Source organism: Anas platyrhynchos, chromosome 33, assembly GCF_047663525.1.
Source record: "Anas platyrhynchos isolate ZD024472 breed Pekin duck chromosome 33, IASCAAS_PekinDuck_T2T, whole genome shotgun sequence".
Classification (NCBI taxonomy): domain Eukaryota; kingdom Metazoa; phylum Chordata; class Aves; order Anseriformes; family Anatidae; genus Anas; species Anas platyrhynchos.
In genome coordinates, this window is record NC_092618.1 from 7025216 (window position 1) to 7041831 (window position 16616).

General features: G+C 57.5%; 2 protein-coding genes across 2 annotated transcripts; both read left to right on the top strand.

The window, feature by feature from the left end:
* Positions 1–3865: 3865 nt before the first annotated feature.
* On the top strand, positions 3866–6188 carry LOC140000340 (maestro heat-like repeat-containing protein family member 1). Its single transcript, XM_072030194.1, has 6 exons — positions 3866–4133; positions 4747–4817; positions 4960–5088; positions 5230–5309; positions 5469–5589; positions 5865–6188. Exons 1-6 carry the CDS (start codon positions 3920–3922, stop codon positions 6042–6044), a joined length of 795 nt encoding a protein of 264 aa, XP_071886295.1. The 5' UTR covers positions 3866–3919; the 3' UTR covers positions 6045–6188.
* A 1918-nt stretch (positions 6189–8106) lies between these two features.
* On the top strand, positions 8107–12188 carry LOC139998595 (maestro heat-like repeat-containing protein family member 7). Its single transcript, XM_072030185.1, has 9 exons — positions 8107–8343; positions 8705–8843; positions 9118–9255; positions 9434–9610; positions 9967–10122; positions 10392–10493; positions 10703–10805; positions 10999–11058; positions 11721–12188. The coding sequence occupies exons 1-9, from the start codon at positions 8201–8203 to the stop codon at positions 11846–11848; spliced, it is 1146 nt and encodes a 381-aa protein (XP_071886286.1). The 5' UTR covers positions 8107–8200; the 3' UTR covers positions 11849–12188.
* Positions 12189–16616: the final 4428 nt, after the last annotated feature.

The following is a 16616-nucleotide window of genomic DNA, read 5'->3' on the forward strand; positions in this document are numbered from 1 at the left end:
GAGGGAACCAAGAAGGGTGATTCAGGAGACTCCATGCAGGCTTGGGTTTCTTGTTCTCCAGCCAGTAAGGCATGGAAGCTCCTGGGTGTTTGCTGTTGTTGTTACATTCAAAGTTGTTTGAGCAATGAAAAGTTGTTTTGAAAAGAACTGCTGTGGAGAGAAGGGGATAAGAGGGGAGCCTGCCCTCAAGAAAGAAGAAGAAAAAAAGGCAACACGATGAAGTTACATCAATAAAGAAGCAGGAAAAAGAAGTGAAGAGGAACAGGCTGGCAGAATGGAGACCAGGACGGGAACAGGCATTTTGATTGCCTCATGAAGATAGGTTCGGCCAAACTCAGCAAACTGCTCAGAGAAGCTCGTACTGGAAACAGGCGCGCCAGAGCTGGAGAGAAGCTCGAGCTGAGAGAAGCGGAGCCAGCACACAACTGCCCCTCGCTGCTAAGCAGCTGCGCATTATGGGGAATCATACGTCCTTAGGAACAAAGACTGTCCTGGTCACCTCACAGCTTATTCTCCTTATTAACAATCGGACAGTTTATGATCCTGAAACATGGGACCAAACTGAGGTCAAGGTGTGGGACTCTGCAACTAGAAACGACAAGGTTGCAGTGGGATTGCTCGGCACCTGGCGAGCAGTCTCTGAGGCCTTAAAGAGCCCTGTGGGACCACAGTCAGAAACGTGTGGTTTGCCAGACTGTGAGGGAGCTGCGGGCTCCTTTACTGCTCCTTCTGCCACGCCATCGGCCCCTCTGCTGCTACAGCCATCGAAGGCTTTTGCTGTTACGCCCATGGTGACCTGGATGTGCCTTTTGGCCCAGGCCCTATGGCCTTGAGAAGGAGCTGGATATGCTTGTCTTCGATTTGGGAAGAACGGGATCCATAGGGCCTGAGGACCGAGTTGCTTGACAACATAAAGCAAGACATATTGTTCAAAAGGAATGGAAAACGGAGACTTGTTAGTAATCAGGAAAAGGAGTGGAAAATGGAGACAGTTGAGTCGTGGAACTTGGAGGATTGTTTGTTACCTTTCCTGATTGTACGTATGTATAGGCATACTTGGGTTTAGTATGTAAAGCAATGTTCTGTATATTTAGAATGTTTGATGTTCGTGTGTGCGTGCTGGTGGAGCGTAGACTCCCCGCACACCCAGCGCTGTTTACTTGCCTTTTATACCTTTTATAGCTTTTATACCTTTTAGAAATATTTGTTTTATAAATATTACAAAGTTCAGATTGAGTTGAGACCTCATGTATAACAAGGGGAAGAGCAGAGCTAAGAGCAGAGCTGAGCGCCTCCAGCCCCCATTTCTCGCCCCCACCCCACACAAAACAGCACCGGGGGGGGGGTGATCCCAGAAAAGCTAGGGGCTGCTGGGGGGAGTCGAGGTGCTCTAGGGCAGGCGCAGAGGGAGCAGAGCAGCCCCTGAACCCCTCAGGGGGCCGATCCGGACCCTGTCCCGGTTACCCCAGAGCCAAACCAGCAGCCAAGCCCTCAGGCCCACCCCAGTGCTGGTGGAGACCCCAAAAACGAGGGGTCCAGACCCCTCCTGTCTCACAGGAGACCCCACACAAGACCTCAAAGACATCCCCTTTTGGGGACAATTCCACCTCTCTTGGCAAAACTTCCCACTTTTTGTAAACAACTCCCACTTTTTGGGAATGACTCCCCTTATTTAGGTAACAATGCCACCTTTTTGGGGAAAATTCCCCCGTTTTTGGGGAACAACTCCCCCCTTTTGGTAATAATTCCCCGTTTTTTGGCAACAATTGCTCCCTTTGTGGGAAAAACTCCCCCCTTTGGAGAAAAAATCTCAATTTTGGAGAAAAACTCCCCCTTTTTGGGGAAAAAATTTCCCCAAAAAGGGGGAATTGTTCCTAAAAGTATGTTGTTGTTACCCAGAAAGAGGGAGTTTTTCCCCCAAACAGGGGAATTTTCCCAAAAAAGGGGGAAATTTCCCCAAACAAGGGAATATTTTCCCCAAATGGGGAGTTGTTTCCCAAAAAGGGGAATTGGTCCCAAATAATAAATTAAATGTTAAGTTACAAAAGTTCACAGGCCATGAGATTAGAAATAAATCCCTTCTCGAGCTAAAAGATCTCTTTTTTTTTTTTTTTTCAGGAGCGGCCTCCCTGAATCTAAATAATCCTCTCACAGGCAGAACAGAGTGTGTCCGTTCTAACTCTTTATCAGATGTGGAAAAAGAGATCGAGATGACCAGTGCCTAAAAAAAAGAGGCACTCTCTTTTTAAGGCAGACTGATCAGCACAACACATTTTATCTGTTCTTAAGCACAAGCAACTCTAAGATAAATGGGTTCAAGGATCTTCAATGTGAAGAGTGAATATCCAGCGTATACCGGGAACACCTGACTTGGACCATGGACGCCTCACGCAGATTTCGGAGGAATTCGGACAACTCAGAAATCATCTTTTACAGGAAGAGACCAGAGAATTTGACTCAGTGTAAAACTGGCACAGGCAGAAATCTCCCCAGTTACAGATGCTCAAGCGCATTAGTTAAAAAGAGATTAGAGTGTGACTAGAGAGAAGTCTCAAACTCTTGTTATATACTTAAATTTCTCTCCAAGGATGGAACAACCACTATCACCGTGCATGACTGGCTGTAGAGGGAGAGAGCAAGTGAAAGACTTAGAAAAGCACCTTCCCTTCATAGTCCTCCCACTCCCAAAATGGTTCTCAAGGAAAACTACTGACAGACTAAAGTTAACTGCTTTGAAAGGGCTGTGTGGGTGGACCCGTTGTCTTCAAGTTCAAGCTTTTTCCTGCAGAAACTGCCAACAATTATGCCAAATACAACAATGGTTTTGCAAGATGGATAAACGTCTTCCAGACTGAAAGGGAGAAGTCGTACTGTTGTTGTTGTCTGTGCACAGACACCTAAGCAGTAAAGAGCAATGCTAAACAACCACGATATCCCAGAACACACAAATACTGCGTAACAGTGACAGAAAGCGCTAGAATTCAAAACAAAAAGCGGCTGGTGGCGAAAGTGGGGTGGCTGGCGGGCAGCCTGCGATGGCAACCGATTGCGTTGCCCTTCACGGGCACCAGGCCTTGCAGCTGCCCCTGAGCAGCTCCTCTGGGAAGGATCCAGCGCTGAAGCATCTCACAGTGCTGGGAGCTCCCTTCACATCAGCCACGCTAATGCTGAAATTCCTCCTGTCCTGCTCCCTGCCAGGCATCCAGCCAGGTGCGGGAGCACTCCATTTGCCTCTTCCAAGCCATGGTGGAGGATGTGCTGCGGCAAAGGAAGAAGGAAATGAAGAGGACAGTGCACAGGAGCCTTCTCCCACTCTACTTTCACATGAGAGACCAGAGTGAGAGCGTAGCAAAGGTACAGATCTCAGAGCTGAGCAGTTATGTGGGCAAGGGTGTGCTGATGCCACAGGGTTGCTCTGGGGGATCACAGAATTTCTAGGTTGGAAGAGACCTCAAGATCATCGAGTCCAGCCTCTGATCTCTGGCTGTGATCTCTGGGATCTCTCTCATTGTGAGCTGCCTCCGATAGTGGCAGTCCCGTGGCCTTGCCTTGGCCACTGAACCCAGTGCACGCTGTCCGAGCCACGGCTGCACTCGCGTCAGGCAGCACCCTGGGGTGTCACCAAGTGACGTCACAATGGGTGCCCACCCAGCCCAGGCGCGTGTCACAGTGGCACCCATTGTGACGTCACTTGGTGACACCCCAGGGCTCCGCCTTATAAGAGCGCAGCCGTGGCTCGGACCCTCAGTGTCGGTGCACGGCAGTGACGGACAGGGCAGGAGCACAGGGCCTTCGAGGAGTCCCCGAGCATAGCCCACGTCCCACAATGCCGCAACCGCCCGCCCGGAGGAGCCGCCGGTTTCTATCTGAGAACTCTCCCACTCCAGAGGCTGCTTCTGAAGGGGATGAGGAGGGAGGCATGCCCCCCAGGCAGCCCAGGCTGGCCTGGCAGGAGACCTGGTCTTCTAGGGGCAGCAACCGGCCAGCAGAGGACAGCTTGCTGGCAGTGGAAAGAACCCCAGTTGAGGCCTTTTTGCCGGAAGAGGACAGCAGCCCGGCAGACGCCATTGCTCAGGCAGCGGGCAGCAGCCAGGTAGAGGAGAGCCAGGACGACGTACAGTGGCTGGATCCCAGTGAGTCAGGGTCTTCGGGATGGGGTGGGGAGGGTTGGGGACACAGAGACCCCTGCCTGACTCCAGGACTCCTTCCCTGGGTAAAGCGGCGCTTGGGCTGACGGGGCCGAGCTTCCTCCGCAGCACCACAGAATGCCAGGACGCTTTGGGCTGGGGGGGACCTCGGCGATCACGATGCTTCCCCCCAGCCCAGGCTGCCCAAAGCCCACCCAGCCTGGCCGTGGGCAGTGCCAGGGAGGGGGCACCGCAGCCTGCGCCAAGGCCTCACTGCCCTGGGCGTGAAGGAGAGAAATCCCTGCCTGTCCGAAAGAAACCTGCCCTCTTTGAGGTTAAGGCCGTCACCCCTTGTCCTGTCGCTGCAGTCCATGATGAAGATCCCCCCCCAGCTTTCCTGGAGGCCCCTTTGGGCACTGGGAGGCCGCAGCGAGGTCCCCCCGCAGCCTTCTCCAGGCTCCACAAGCCCAGCTCCCTCAGCCTCTCTTCCCAGTGGAGCTGCTGCAGCCTCTGGGCATCCCCACGGCCTCCCCACGGCCTTCTGGGGCTGGGGCCCTTCCTCTCCTCACCCCTGCATTCAGCCCCTCTCTGCAGCACTCTTTGCTTTCCTCCTTTCCAGGTAAGGCATGGAAACTGTGCAGAGACAAGGCCGTGGAATTCATCAGGGCGTATGTCAGAGGCACAGAAAAGGTAATGGCAGCCGCTTGCATCACAGCTGTGCTCCTGGCGCTGCCCTCCAGGGGTCCCACACAGCCCCAGACCCCTCAAGGCTTTGGTCCTGCTGGCCGTGGGTGTCCCCCTAATGCTCTGTTGGTGTCTTTGTGGCTGCCAGGACGACGAGGAGCAGAAGATGCTGTTCCTCAGCAAAATCTGCGATCTGTGCACATGTGTCACAGAGAGGGGTGTGCCGATGAACTTGCATGGCTTCTGCAGCAAACATAAGCTGGTGGAGAACATCATGGTGAGAGGATGCACAGCGGGTTGGGGAAGGGGCAAGGCCCCCCGGCACCAGCCCCCTGGGAGGCGAGGGCTGGGGCAGCGCTGGCTCTGCTGCTGCTGGGTGCCGGCGGCTCCAAGGTCTCATCCTGCTTGTGCTCTGCAGGCTCTGCTGGAAAAGGAGCCCATGGACAGCTTGCGCACAGCATTCCGGCAGAAGGCCATGGAGACTGTCGCCCTCCTCAGGTGCGTGCCCAGCCCCTGGTGGCAATGTCCTGGTGGCCCTGAAGCTGGCAGGGAGGCTGCCCGTCCCTCCCAGGGATGCCTGGCCAAGGGAGGTCCGTGTCCTCCTTCATAAGCCTCGAGGCACTGCGTCCAACAGGCTCCTCTCTCTCTTTTCTTCAGCAACACCATACCAACAGCACTGTGTGGCAAAAAGGAGAGTCTCCTAAACATGTGCTGCAAGAGCATCTTCTTTCTGCCTCCGGAGTCGGATGTGCCAGAGACAGGAGTGCTCTACGCCAAGGTATGTGCTGGGTGAGGTACCAGCACCCCCAGTCCTGCTGAGCTGCTGCCTTGCTTCCCCGTGCTGACACAACCAGAGACCAGTGCAGGGCCGGGGCCCAGATTTGCTTTCCCAGCCTCGCCCCTTCCCCGACCTGATCTTGTGCTGCAGGAGGTCTGCACACAGCAGCTTTTTAGCCCCAAAGCCACCCCTGAACTCCCGAGGGGCTCAGAGCCAGCTCCTGGGGGTGAGGAGGGCCACAGAAATAATTCGATGCTCTTCTGTCCTCCCTGCAGACTATGAAAGCCATGGACACCATGCTGGAGGGCTTCGTACGCAACTGTGCCAACACCAGTGTCAGCATAGAGTTGGAGAATATGTTGAAGGTTTGGCATTTGCAAAGAATTTCCAAAGAATCCTCTCAGGTCTCATTTGCAGACCACTGTCAACCCAGCAACTTCTCTCCTCACAGGTGATGCTGGACTTTGCTGTCTCCAAAGACTCAGCTGTGCGTGAGAGCGCTGTGAGGAGGATTGAGAGGCTGGGTGATTTCATCATCAGTTATTTTGTGAGCGAGGTAAGGCACAAGGAACCCTCCACCCTTTCCTGCATCCCAGAGCATCCTGCCACTCAGGGGTGCCTGTGAGGCAAGCCTCGATGCACGTGAGTGCCTCAGAACCGTGAATCGAGGGTCTTCGTCCCTCCTTCGCCCCTGCTCTTCCCTCCCCAGGCCCTGCTATCTCAGGGGCTGGCTCTGCCTCCACTAAGCCCTTTGTCTCTCCTCCCTTCCTCACCCAGATCACAGATGACTATGAAAACTATAGCGATGATGAGCCCACAGAGCTCTACATCCCCATCCTGGGACAGCTGCTGGGCATCCTCTTCATTTTCACCAGTGACAAAGATTCCATCAGATTCACAGCTTTAGAAACTCTTTCTCACATATACAAAATCATCAGAAAAGGAAGAGGTAAGAAGGTGTGGTGGGCAGCGTCCGTCTGCACACAAACATCTACTGATTTGTCTACTTGTTTTCCCCGAGTTTAGTGGGGACTGTTAGTGTTAGGTTAGAGGTTGGACTCGATGATCTTGAGGTCTCTTCCAACCTAGACATTCTGTGATTCTGTGAGTATTGTGAAGGATTGTTTTTGTGCTTGGTGGAGGCTGCCCACGGAATTCTGCCAGGTTCCCTGGCCTCCTCTGCTCCTCACAGCAGCTTCCCGCAGCATTCTGGCTATCGTTTTCCGCAGAAGCTAGACGCTCACCTGCCGTCCAGGAGCAGTTCTCTGCTGCTGTCCTTCCCAACCCTCCCCAGATCACCTACCACGCTGTTTTGTGGTGTCCCCCAGTCTAAGCCATCGATCGATGAGCACTTCCCAAACGGCATCTTCCCCGAGGAGTGAACAGCAGAGCCAGCCGTGCATCACCAGGGATGGTGACGCCCTCCAGAATGCTCCCTGACTGTTTGCTCCCTGCCGTCTTAAAGGCAGGTGTCAGGGGGCTTCCTGCACATCCTGACCCCGAGCAGAAGGGGGTCTGTGACACGCTGCTACCCCCACGGCACCCAACGCCATTGCTTCTCCTCCTTCTGCATCATCCCTGAGGTCCCTCTTGCTCCCAGCACTCCTCACCTTGTGCTTTACATCCCTGCCCACCACTCTCCTCGCCGTGGGTCTGAGCCTCCCTCCTCAGCCATTCCTAGTGAAAGTGCTTTTCACCATTTGGCAAGCTTGTTGGCAAAGATGCTCTTCCCTACTGACTCTTCGCTGTTGCCCCCTGTTTAGAATGCATATTGAGAGAGGACATGCTATATTATGCAGTGAGACACAAGAAATTGGAGTATGCAAAACTTCCATTTTCTACAACATCAACTCCGTGTGAAATTGCCAAGGTAATGAGCTCTGGCCTTGCTGGGGATCTTGTCCGCAGCATCAGCAGGCATCTCGTGTGAGCAAAGGGGTCCAGAACCGGTGGGGCTGGCACGGCCTCACTCGCCCTGCTGAGAGGGTTCCTCTTGTCCCCAGGCTGGGGCTATGCGAAGGCTGCTCCCCTGTGTCCCGGCAGCAGCTCCACCCTCCTGGCCACCAGCAAGCCCTGGTTACCTGCAGGGCCAGCACTCTGGCCCCATATGCCCCATCCTCACCCCTTCCCCCGAGGGCCCTCTCTCCAGAGCTGCCCTTGCTGCTCAGCTAAGCAGCACCCTTGGGACACTCAGTGAGGCATGTCTTCGCTCCTCCTTCTTCCCACAGGGGTTTGGAGGACATCTCTTCCCTGATGAGAGGCTGGACATCATCCTCACAGCCCTTGAAGCTTTACAAGACTCCAGCATCCATGACAAGCAGGGGGCCTGCAGCGTGCTGGACGCAGCCTTGGAGGACCCTTTCTACTGGCTGAAAGATGTAAGTGGCCTGTGGCCATGGCCCTGCCCTTGAGCTCTTCCAGGCGTGGTTCCTCTCTCCTTCCCTGCCTCCCTCCCTGCCTCCCTCGCACATCGGGGTCTCTTGGGCTCCAGAAGCCACCTGAAGCCAGCAGAGAGCAATGGAAGGGGCCAAAGTTTGATTGGCAGCTGTGACAATGGCTGCTGTCTGCTGGCAACACCATTCCCACTTTGTCCCCCAAGGTGCCAAAGACCATGGAGTGCATCAGGAGAAACCTGGGCAGCATCCACACGGCATTGGCACGGCAGTGCCTGGACTCCCTGCTTCTCCAGATGACCAAAAAGATGTCCAGGGAAGAAGTCAAGAACCTGCTGCAGTTCTCTCCGCCACGTGACAGGTCCTGGCCTTAACATCCTTGAGGGCTTGTTCCGTGTTGGGAGATGCACCTGGAGACTCTCTGCTTGCCACACCAATGGCAAAGAGCAGGACATCCCCAAGGAGCACAGCCCTCCTTCCCACCAATGTGTTCCAGCCCTACTGGGCCAGCCAGGGCTGCAGCAGCCCAGCTGTCCAAGGCAGCCCAGAGTCCCCCTGCCCCCAGGGAACACCAGCTCAGCCCCCTCCTGCCTGCCCAGGCTGGGCCCTCAGTGCTCCCCAAGTCACAGGGGCTGCAGTACAGCCTGGGTCCTCCGGGGCTGGCCCAGTTTGTGGCCCTGCGGCTGAGGCAGCCTCACTGACAGAGTATTCTGGGCTTGCAGCACTGACCTGGCCATGTGGGAGGTGATCCTGGCCATGCCGCAGACCTTGGAGAGGGTTTTAAACATCATGATGCAAGACTTGCCGCTGCGCAACTGGTGCACCGAAGTCACCAAAGACACCTGCATCCGTCGCTTGGCTGTGAGTTCCCAGATGAAACCTTGCTCACAGCAGGGCTACGTGTGCCCCTTCAGGCACACAGGCACAGCCCTGTGCCCATCTACCCCCAAACTGCCAGCTCCCGCAGGACGTACGGACACATGGTCCCTGGGGCCGGCAAGCCCCCGTAGCTCCCCGCGCCTGGTGCCTCTTTGGTGCCAGCTGGCGCTGCCCCATCCCTGCCCAAAGGTGGGAGAAGAAGAGGCTGCAGGGAGCCCTGCAGGCCCTGCCAGGCTCTCACTGCTCTTTCTTGCAGATGCTGGCCCAGAATCACATTTCTGAGGAGGACTTTGTTAACCCAGTGCACCTCCAGAGCTACCTGAGGCACCCAAGACCAATGATGCGCTTTTTGGTTCTGAAAGGGCTCTGCACCGTGTCAGAGAGCCCTGAGAAGGTGAGCGGGCCATCGTCAAGCAAAGCCATGTTGGCAGCCTGGGGCTTTGCTCTTCTGCCCTCCCGTCCCTCCCCGCTGCCAGGAAGCAAGGCAGGAGGCTGGTGCTCAGGAACCAGAGCCCTTTGCCCAGGGTGGTCTCTCACTGCCTCACGGAAGGGAAATGGTGTCTTTCCTACAGGCAAGGGAAATTCAGGTCTTGCTGCCAGACATCCTGGAGGCCCTGCAGGACACCAACACAGACGTGGTGCTGAAGGCCCTGCTTGTGCTGAAAAACGTGATGGCTCATGTGGAGAGGAGGAAGGCCAGTGGCCCGGCTCTGCAGCTGGCTGAGAAGCTCCTGCCATTCTTTGACCACGTAAGTGTGCTGCGGGAGCCCGAGCCCTCAGCTGGGCCCCCTGTAACGAGGGCTGCCCTTCAGCCCGGCCCTGTGGGCAGCACTCAGGCAGGGCCTTCCCAGTCTCCTCGTCAGCCCAGGCGCTGGGGAGCTCTGCTTGGGCATGGCTGGTGCGGCTGGTGGCGAAAGTGGGGTGGCTGGCGGGCAGCCTGCGATGGCAACCGATTGCGTTGCCCTTCACGGGCACCAGGCCTTGCAGCTGCCCCTGAGCAGCTCCTCTGGGAAGGATCCAGCGCTGAAGCATCTCACAGTGCTGGGAGCTCCCTTCACATCGGCCATGCTAATGCTGAAATTCCTCCTGTCCTCCTCCCTGCCAGGAGTCCAGCCACATGCGGGAGCACTCCATCTGCCTCTTCCAAACCGTGGTGGAGGCTGTGCTGCGGCAAAGGAAGAAGGAAATGAAGAGGACAGTTCACAGGAGCCTTCTCCCACTCTACTTTCACATGAGAGACCAGAGTGAGAGCGTAGCAAAGGTACAGATCTCAGAGCTGAGCAGTTATGTGGGCAAGGGTGTGCTGATGCCACAGGGTTGCTCTGGGGGATCTCTGGCCGGCAGCATGAGCTGCCTCCGATGGTGGCTGTCCCGTGGCCTTGCCTTGGCCACTGAACCCAGTGCACACTGCCCCCCACCACAGCCTCCCATAACGCGCTGGGAAAGGCTCGCAGCCCTGCCAAGAGGAGGGGACAGAGGGTCTCCTTCCCAAGGCTGTGCTGCTACCTCCCAACCTCTGCTGCTCCGCAGGCCTCTGGGGAAGCTCTCGCCGTGACTGCAGAGTTTCTGCGATGCAAGGAGCTGAAGCGCTTGGCCCAGACAGAACAGACGTGGAGGATCGGGGAGTGCTTGGTAAGGACCCAACTTGGTTTGCCCCAGCTGGGCAAACGTGCCCGGCCAGAGCCCGCTGCCTGCAGCCGCATCCTCGCTCCCTTCCTGCCAGCACAGAGCCCCAGGGGGCTCTTCTGCAGGCCCCTCTGCCCTCCCTGCCCCCAGGATGCTGGAGGAGACCCTGGAGAGGGTGTGCAAGCCCCGTGACCCTGCGTTCTCTCTCTCTCCAGCTGCAGCAGGACAGAGGCAGAGTAGAAGAATACCTGCAGCAGAGCCAGCCCTACCTGCAGGCCACTCAGACCGACTTGCGACTTGAGGCCGTCAGATTCATTGGTGAGCCCAGCCCCTGGGTCCCTCTTGGGGCAGTCTTTGGCAGCCCCAGGCACTGCCCTGTTGCCCCCAGAGCCCCCCGACTGGGCCCTTGCTCCAGGGTGCAGGAGGGGGCACAGCCTGGCTGGCCAGGCCAGGGGCTGCGCTGCTGGGAGCGTGCTGGGGAGCGGGGCTCTGATGGGGTCTCTGTGTCTAGGTCTTGCTGCGCGCTACTGCGAGGACCAGAGCGAGGAGAAGCTGAATGAAATCCTCAGAGGTGAGTGAGGGCAGTGGGGGGTGTGCTAGGGCTGGGGGGACAGCGGCAGAGGCCCCCGTGCCTTGCCCTGCTCCAGGGAAATGCTTCGGGGCGGAGGAGCAATGCAGCCATAGGAACGAGGGAGAGGAGACGGGGTAGCCTGTGGTGTCAGGGAATGGCCTCCCAGCCTGGAGCTGGGCAGTGCCGCTGAAAGGGTTGAGTGTCCCTGAGGAAGAGTCAGGGGAAAGGGTGACAGTAAGGCTGACAGAAGGTGGGAGCCTGTTGTAGAGCACGCAACCAGGACGAAGAGGGAGATGAGACAGCCTACAAGCAGCTAGGAGCAGGGTCACGATTGCTAGCCCTTGCTCTCATGGGGAAGCACAATAGCGAGAGGAAAGAGTCCAGGAGATTCCTGGAGTGTGTGAATCCTCCCAAGGGATGGAGGCAGGTGGTGAGGGAACCAGCTTGTGAAGGTGCCCCACTTGACCTGTGGTGCGCAGGTGGGGAAGGACTGGTGGCTGCATTTGGGACATTGCTGAGCAGCAGCTTTCAACGGATTCCTTTGTCCCTCTTGCTCCTCCTGGCCTGGGGAAGAGTCGAGTGGGGCTGGCATGGTCTGCAGGGGATGCCTGGGGATCTCTGCAACGAGTGGGTTTTCATCTCTGCTCTTCTTTCTTTTGCAGTCCTCCGGCCTTCAGAGAAAGACCCGGAACCCATGGTCCGTTCCGGGGCAGTTGAAACCACCGTGATGCTGACGTCAAGGCATACCGCAACGTCAGGACGGAGATTTCCACTGCCGTGTTGCCGCTAGCCCCGCAGCAGTCCTCAAAAGAGCAATATATATATTTAATAGAACTAGGTTGTTGTCTCGTTATTCCAGCAGCTCCTTCACAGTGACTCGGTGCCATGACGCTGAGCTAACTTGGAGGCCACCATGGACGTCTTTTCCCTGGGCCCGGTGACTGCATGGTGCCTACTCAATCAGTGAAAGAGTCACAGAACCCTTGCGCTTGGAAAAGGGCCTTCAGCTCAAGTCCAAGCGTCAGCTAACACCACCAGGCCCACCACAAAACCACGGCCCTTAGCGCCAAGTCCACGCATTTCTTTAATAGCTCCAGGCCTGGGACTCCAGCAGTGCCCTGGGCAGCCGGTTCCACCCTTTGCATGAAGAAATTCTTCCTGACATCCCATCCTGTGAGTCCACCTGTGGTAGGTGCGCCCAGGTAGAAGAACTGCTCAGCCTCCTGGCAGAGCTTCGGGAGGAGGTGGGCAGGCTGAGGAGCACCAGGGAGTCGGAGAAGGTTGAACTGTACTGTGCCAGCCCTGGGACAGATGCGTCAGGCAGACACAGCAGAGGAAATGGAGGATCCCCTACCCTCTGGCCATCAGGCAGAAGGAGTGCATCTCAGTGACGAAGGGATGGAAGTTTAGATCTGCTCGGGGCAGCAGGCGGACCCCTCCTTGCCTACCTCACCTTCCTTTCAGGTGCCCTGAAACAACAGACTCTGGAAGTAATGGACACACAAACGATGATGTGCATGAAGGTCCATCCAGGTTGGAGGGGTTTTCTAGGGCAAGTCAGCCTTCCCCAGTATCACGACCACCTCCATCAAGAAGAAGAGAAGGGTTACTGTCATAAGTGACTCCCTTCTGAGCAGAACAGAGGGCCGCATATGCCGGCCTGACCCAACCCATGGAGAAGTCTGCTGTCTCCCAGGAGATCAGGGTAAAAGGTGTTTCTGGAGAGCTCACTCGCCCCGTAAGGCCCTCTGAGCATCATCCATTATTGTTCTGTCCCCGGGGTTTTTCGGGGCCCGGTGGCAGTGCCGTCCCCTCTGTGTCCCCCTTCGCGCAGGTGACACCTCGGTGCTGGCCGGGCTGTACGGCCCCGCGGAGGTGCGGGGCTCAAAGGAGAGCCCCGAGAGGGCGACGCTGGAGGTGCTGCTGCGCCCCAAGTTGTGGCTGCCAGGTGGGGGCCGCCTGGGGGGGGGGGGGGGCTCGGGAGGGAGATGGGGTCGGGGCCAGGCTCCGAGGGGCGTGGGGGGGGCCGAGGGGGTGGGGTCCGGGAGTGCTCTGAGGGGTCTGGGGGTGCTCAGGGGGATCCTGAGGAACAGGGGGGAAACGGGGGGAGCCCTGAGGGGGGGCTATAGGGGTTTATGGGGCTCCTGAGGTGCTCAGAGGGCTCCGGGGGTGCTCAGAGGGGTTTGGGGATGCTCAGGGGGATCCTGAGGGGACAGGAAGGTAACAGGGGGAGCCCTGAGGAGGGCTACGGGGGGGCTTAGGGGGCTCTGGGGATGCTCGGAGGGGTTTGGGGGTGCTCAGGGGGATCCTGAGGGGTGGGGGGGTAATGGGGGGAACCCTGAGAGGGTCTTCGGGGGTGTTCAGGGGGCTCTGGGGGTGCTCAGAGAGCTCCGGGGGTGGTCAAAGGGCTCCCGAGGGATGTGGGGGTGCAGGGGGGAGTCCTGAGGAGGGCTCTGGGGGTGCTCAGGGGGCTCCTGAGGGGCAGGGGGTGTAATGGGGGGAGCCCTGAGGAGGGCTTTGGGGACTCTGGGAATGCTCAGAGGGGTCTGGGGGTGCTCAGAGGGCTTCAGGGGTGGTCAAAGAGCTCCCAAGGGATGCGGGAGTGCAGGGGAGAGCCCTAAGGAGGGCTCTGGGGGTGCTCAGAAGGGTCTGGGGGTGCTCAGGGGGCTCCCGAGGGACGTGGGGGCACCGGGGGGAGGGCCTGAGGAGAGCTCCAGAGGGGAGCCCCCTCCTTGGGGGCTATTTTGTGACACTTTGGGGACACTCTGGGGATAATTTGGGGACAATCTGGAGGCACATTGGGGACACCTTGGGGGCTATTTGGGGACACACCTTGGGAGCTATTTGGGGACACCCTGGGGACAATATGGGGACACTCTGGGGACGCACCTTGCAGGCCCTTGGTGACGTAGTGGACGTCGATGTTGTCACCTGTTGTCACCCTGTGCCCCCCCCTCACCGGCGTGCAGCCCCCACTTGCAAAAGAGGCTGCGCTGGGGGAAGCCGCTGGCCCCCACCAGCTGCCTGATGACGTGCAGCTCCGCCATGCCCTGCGGGGACACGGGGGGGGGGGGACATGGGGACACACACACACGGTGTCACCCCACCCCAGAGGGGGGGTCCATGTCCCCCCCCAGGGGTTTCTGCACCCCCTCCAAGGAGCTCCCCACCCCCTTGCACTGCACATCCCAAGCCCATCGCAGCCCCCCCCACCCTCTTGTTCCCCCAATTGCCCCGTCTGACCCCCCCAATTGCCCTGTCTGACCCCCCCTATTGCCCCACGCCCCCCCCACTGCACCCCCGCCCCCCCTTTTACATCCCCTTACTCCCTTCTCCCCCCATTGCCCCCCCAATTGCCCCATCACCAATTATTACCCCCCCAGTCCCCCAATTGCCCCCTACAGACCCCCCAAATTGCCCCCCATCCCAAATAATTACCCCACCAGCACCCCCAATCGCCCCCACCCCAATAATTACCCCAACCAGTCCTCCAATTTCCCCCATCCCCACTAATTACCCCCTCCAGCCCCCCTCATTAACCCCCACCCCCAATGGCCCCCCCAGAACCCCCTTCCCAACCAGGACCCCCCCCCAGCAGTACCCCCCCCTGTCCCAAAAAGACCCTTTTCCCCGGGCCCCTTCCCCGCGTCTCCATCCTGCACCAGTCCCGAGACCCCCAAGTACCGGGGCTGGTGGAGTTGGGGGGAGGGGCGTCGGTCTTGGGGGTGCTCGGTGCTCCCCTGTGTCCCCCCCGCGGGGGGGGGGCTCAGCACTGCACCCCGTAGCGCTCGAAGTGGCCCAGGATGACGCCGAGCTCCAGGCGCACGGTGCCGGCGGCCCCGGTGCGCAGCCGAATGCGGTCGCCGTAACCGGGGTCGGGGGTAAGCGGTTGGGGGCCCCCCCCCCCCCAGCCAAAATTGGCTCAGGCGCTCCCGCCAGGTCCCCTGGGGCCGCCAGGTGACGCAGGTCAGCGCGTGGCACCCCGGGGTGCTGGGGATCTGGCAGGAGCTGAAGCCCATCAGCTCGCTATGCCCCAGGGAGCCCTGGTGCCACACCTCGAGGTGCAGCTTGGGTCAGCCTGGGGGGGGCGACAAAAGGGAGGGGACAGGTTGGGGACACTTTGGGGACACCTTGGCGGCTATTTGGGGACACTTTGCAGACACCTTGGGGGCACCTTGGGGACACTCTGGGGACGCACCTTGCAGGCCCTTGGTGGCGTAGTGGATGTCGATGTTGTCACCCGTTATGACCCTGTGCCCCCCTCACTGGCGTGCAGCCCCCACTTGCAGAAGAGGCGGCACTGCAAGTATATATAATCCTCTATACCTAGAGGATTGGTTATCTACTTTGATCAATCAAATTTGATGTATGTGATGCTGCTGGGGATGATTAGTATACATTGTGTGGAACAATGAGTTGGGTGAAATATTCTAGATATGGGAGTCCAATAATTGCTAAAAACTTGTTTATAAATCTTGCAGAGAATATTGTGAAAGCATTCTCTTCTGGTTCAATTGGCCTTGGCCAAATCTGAAAACAAGACACGGATTAATGATACTCAAAAGAAGATGAGGGATTGTGATATATGGAGTGGTAATTCGTGTGGAGAAAATGGTTGATATTAATAAAGAAGGGGGAGATTTGGGAGTGTGGCCATGGGGCTTGGAAAGCCCTGTGGTTGAGATAAAATTAGACCCTTAACGAGGAGGCCATCAGGAATGTAAAAGAGTTTAGAGGGAACCAAGAAGGGTGATTCAGGAGACTCCATGCAGGCTTGGGTTTCTTGTTCTCCAGCCAGTAAGGCATGGAAGCTCCTGGGTGTTTGCTGTTGTTGTTACATTCAAAGTTGTTTGAGCAATGAAAAGTTGTTTTGAAAAGAACTGCTGTGGAGAGAAGGGGATAAGAGGGGAGCCTGCCCTCAAGAAAGAAGAAGAAAAAAAGGCAACACGATGAAGTTACATCAATAAAGAAGCAGGAAAAAGAAGTGAAGAGGAACAGGCTGGCAGAATGGAGACCAGGACGGGAACAGGCATTTTGATTGCCTCATGAAGATAGGTTCGGCCAAACTCAGCAAACTGCTCAGAGAAGCTCGTACTGGAAACAGGCGCGCCAGAGCTGGAGAGAAGCTCGAGCTGAGAGAAGCGGAGCCAGCACACAACTGCCCCTCGCTGCTAAGCAGCTGCGCATTATGGGGAATCATACGTCCTTAGGAACAAAGACTGTCCTGGTCACCTCACAGCTTATTCTCCTTATTAACAATCGGACAGTTTATGATCCTGAAACATGGGACCAAACTGAGGTCAAGGTGTGGGACTCTGCAACTAGAAACGACAAGGTTGCAGTGGGATTGCTCGGCACCTGGCGAGCAGTCTCTGAGGCCTTAAAGAGCCCTGTGGGACCACAGTCAGAAACGTGTGGTTTGCCAGACTGTGAGGGAGCTGCGGGCTCCTTTACTGCTCCTTCTGCCACGCCATCGGCCCCTCTGCTGCTACAGCCATCGAAGGCTTTTGCTGTTACGCCCATGGTGACCTGGATGTGCCTTTTGGCCCAGGCCCTAT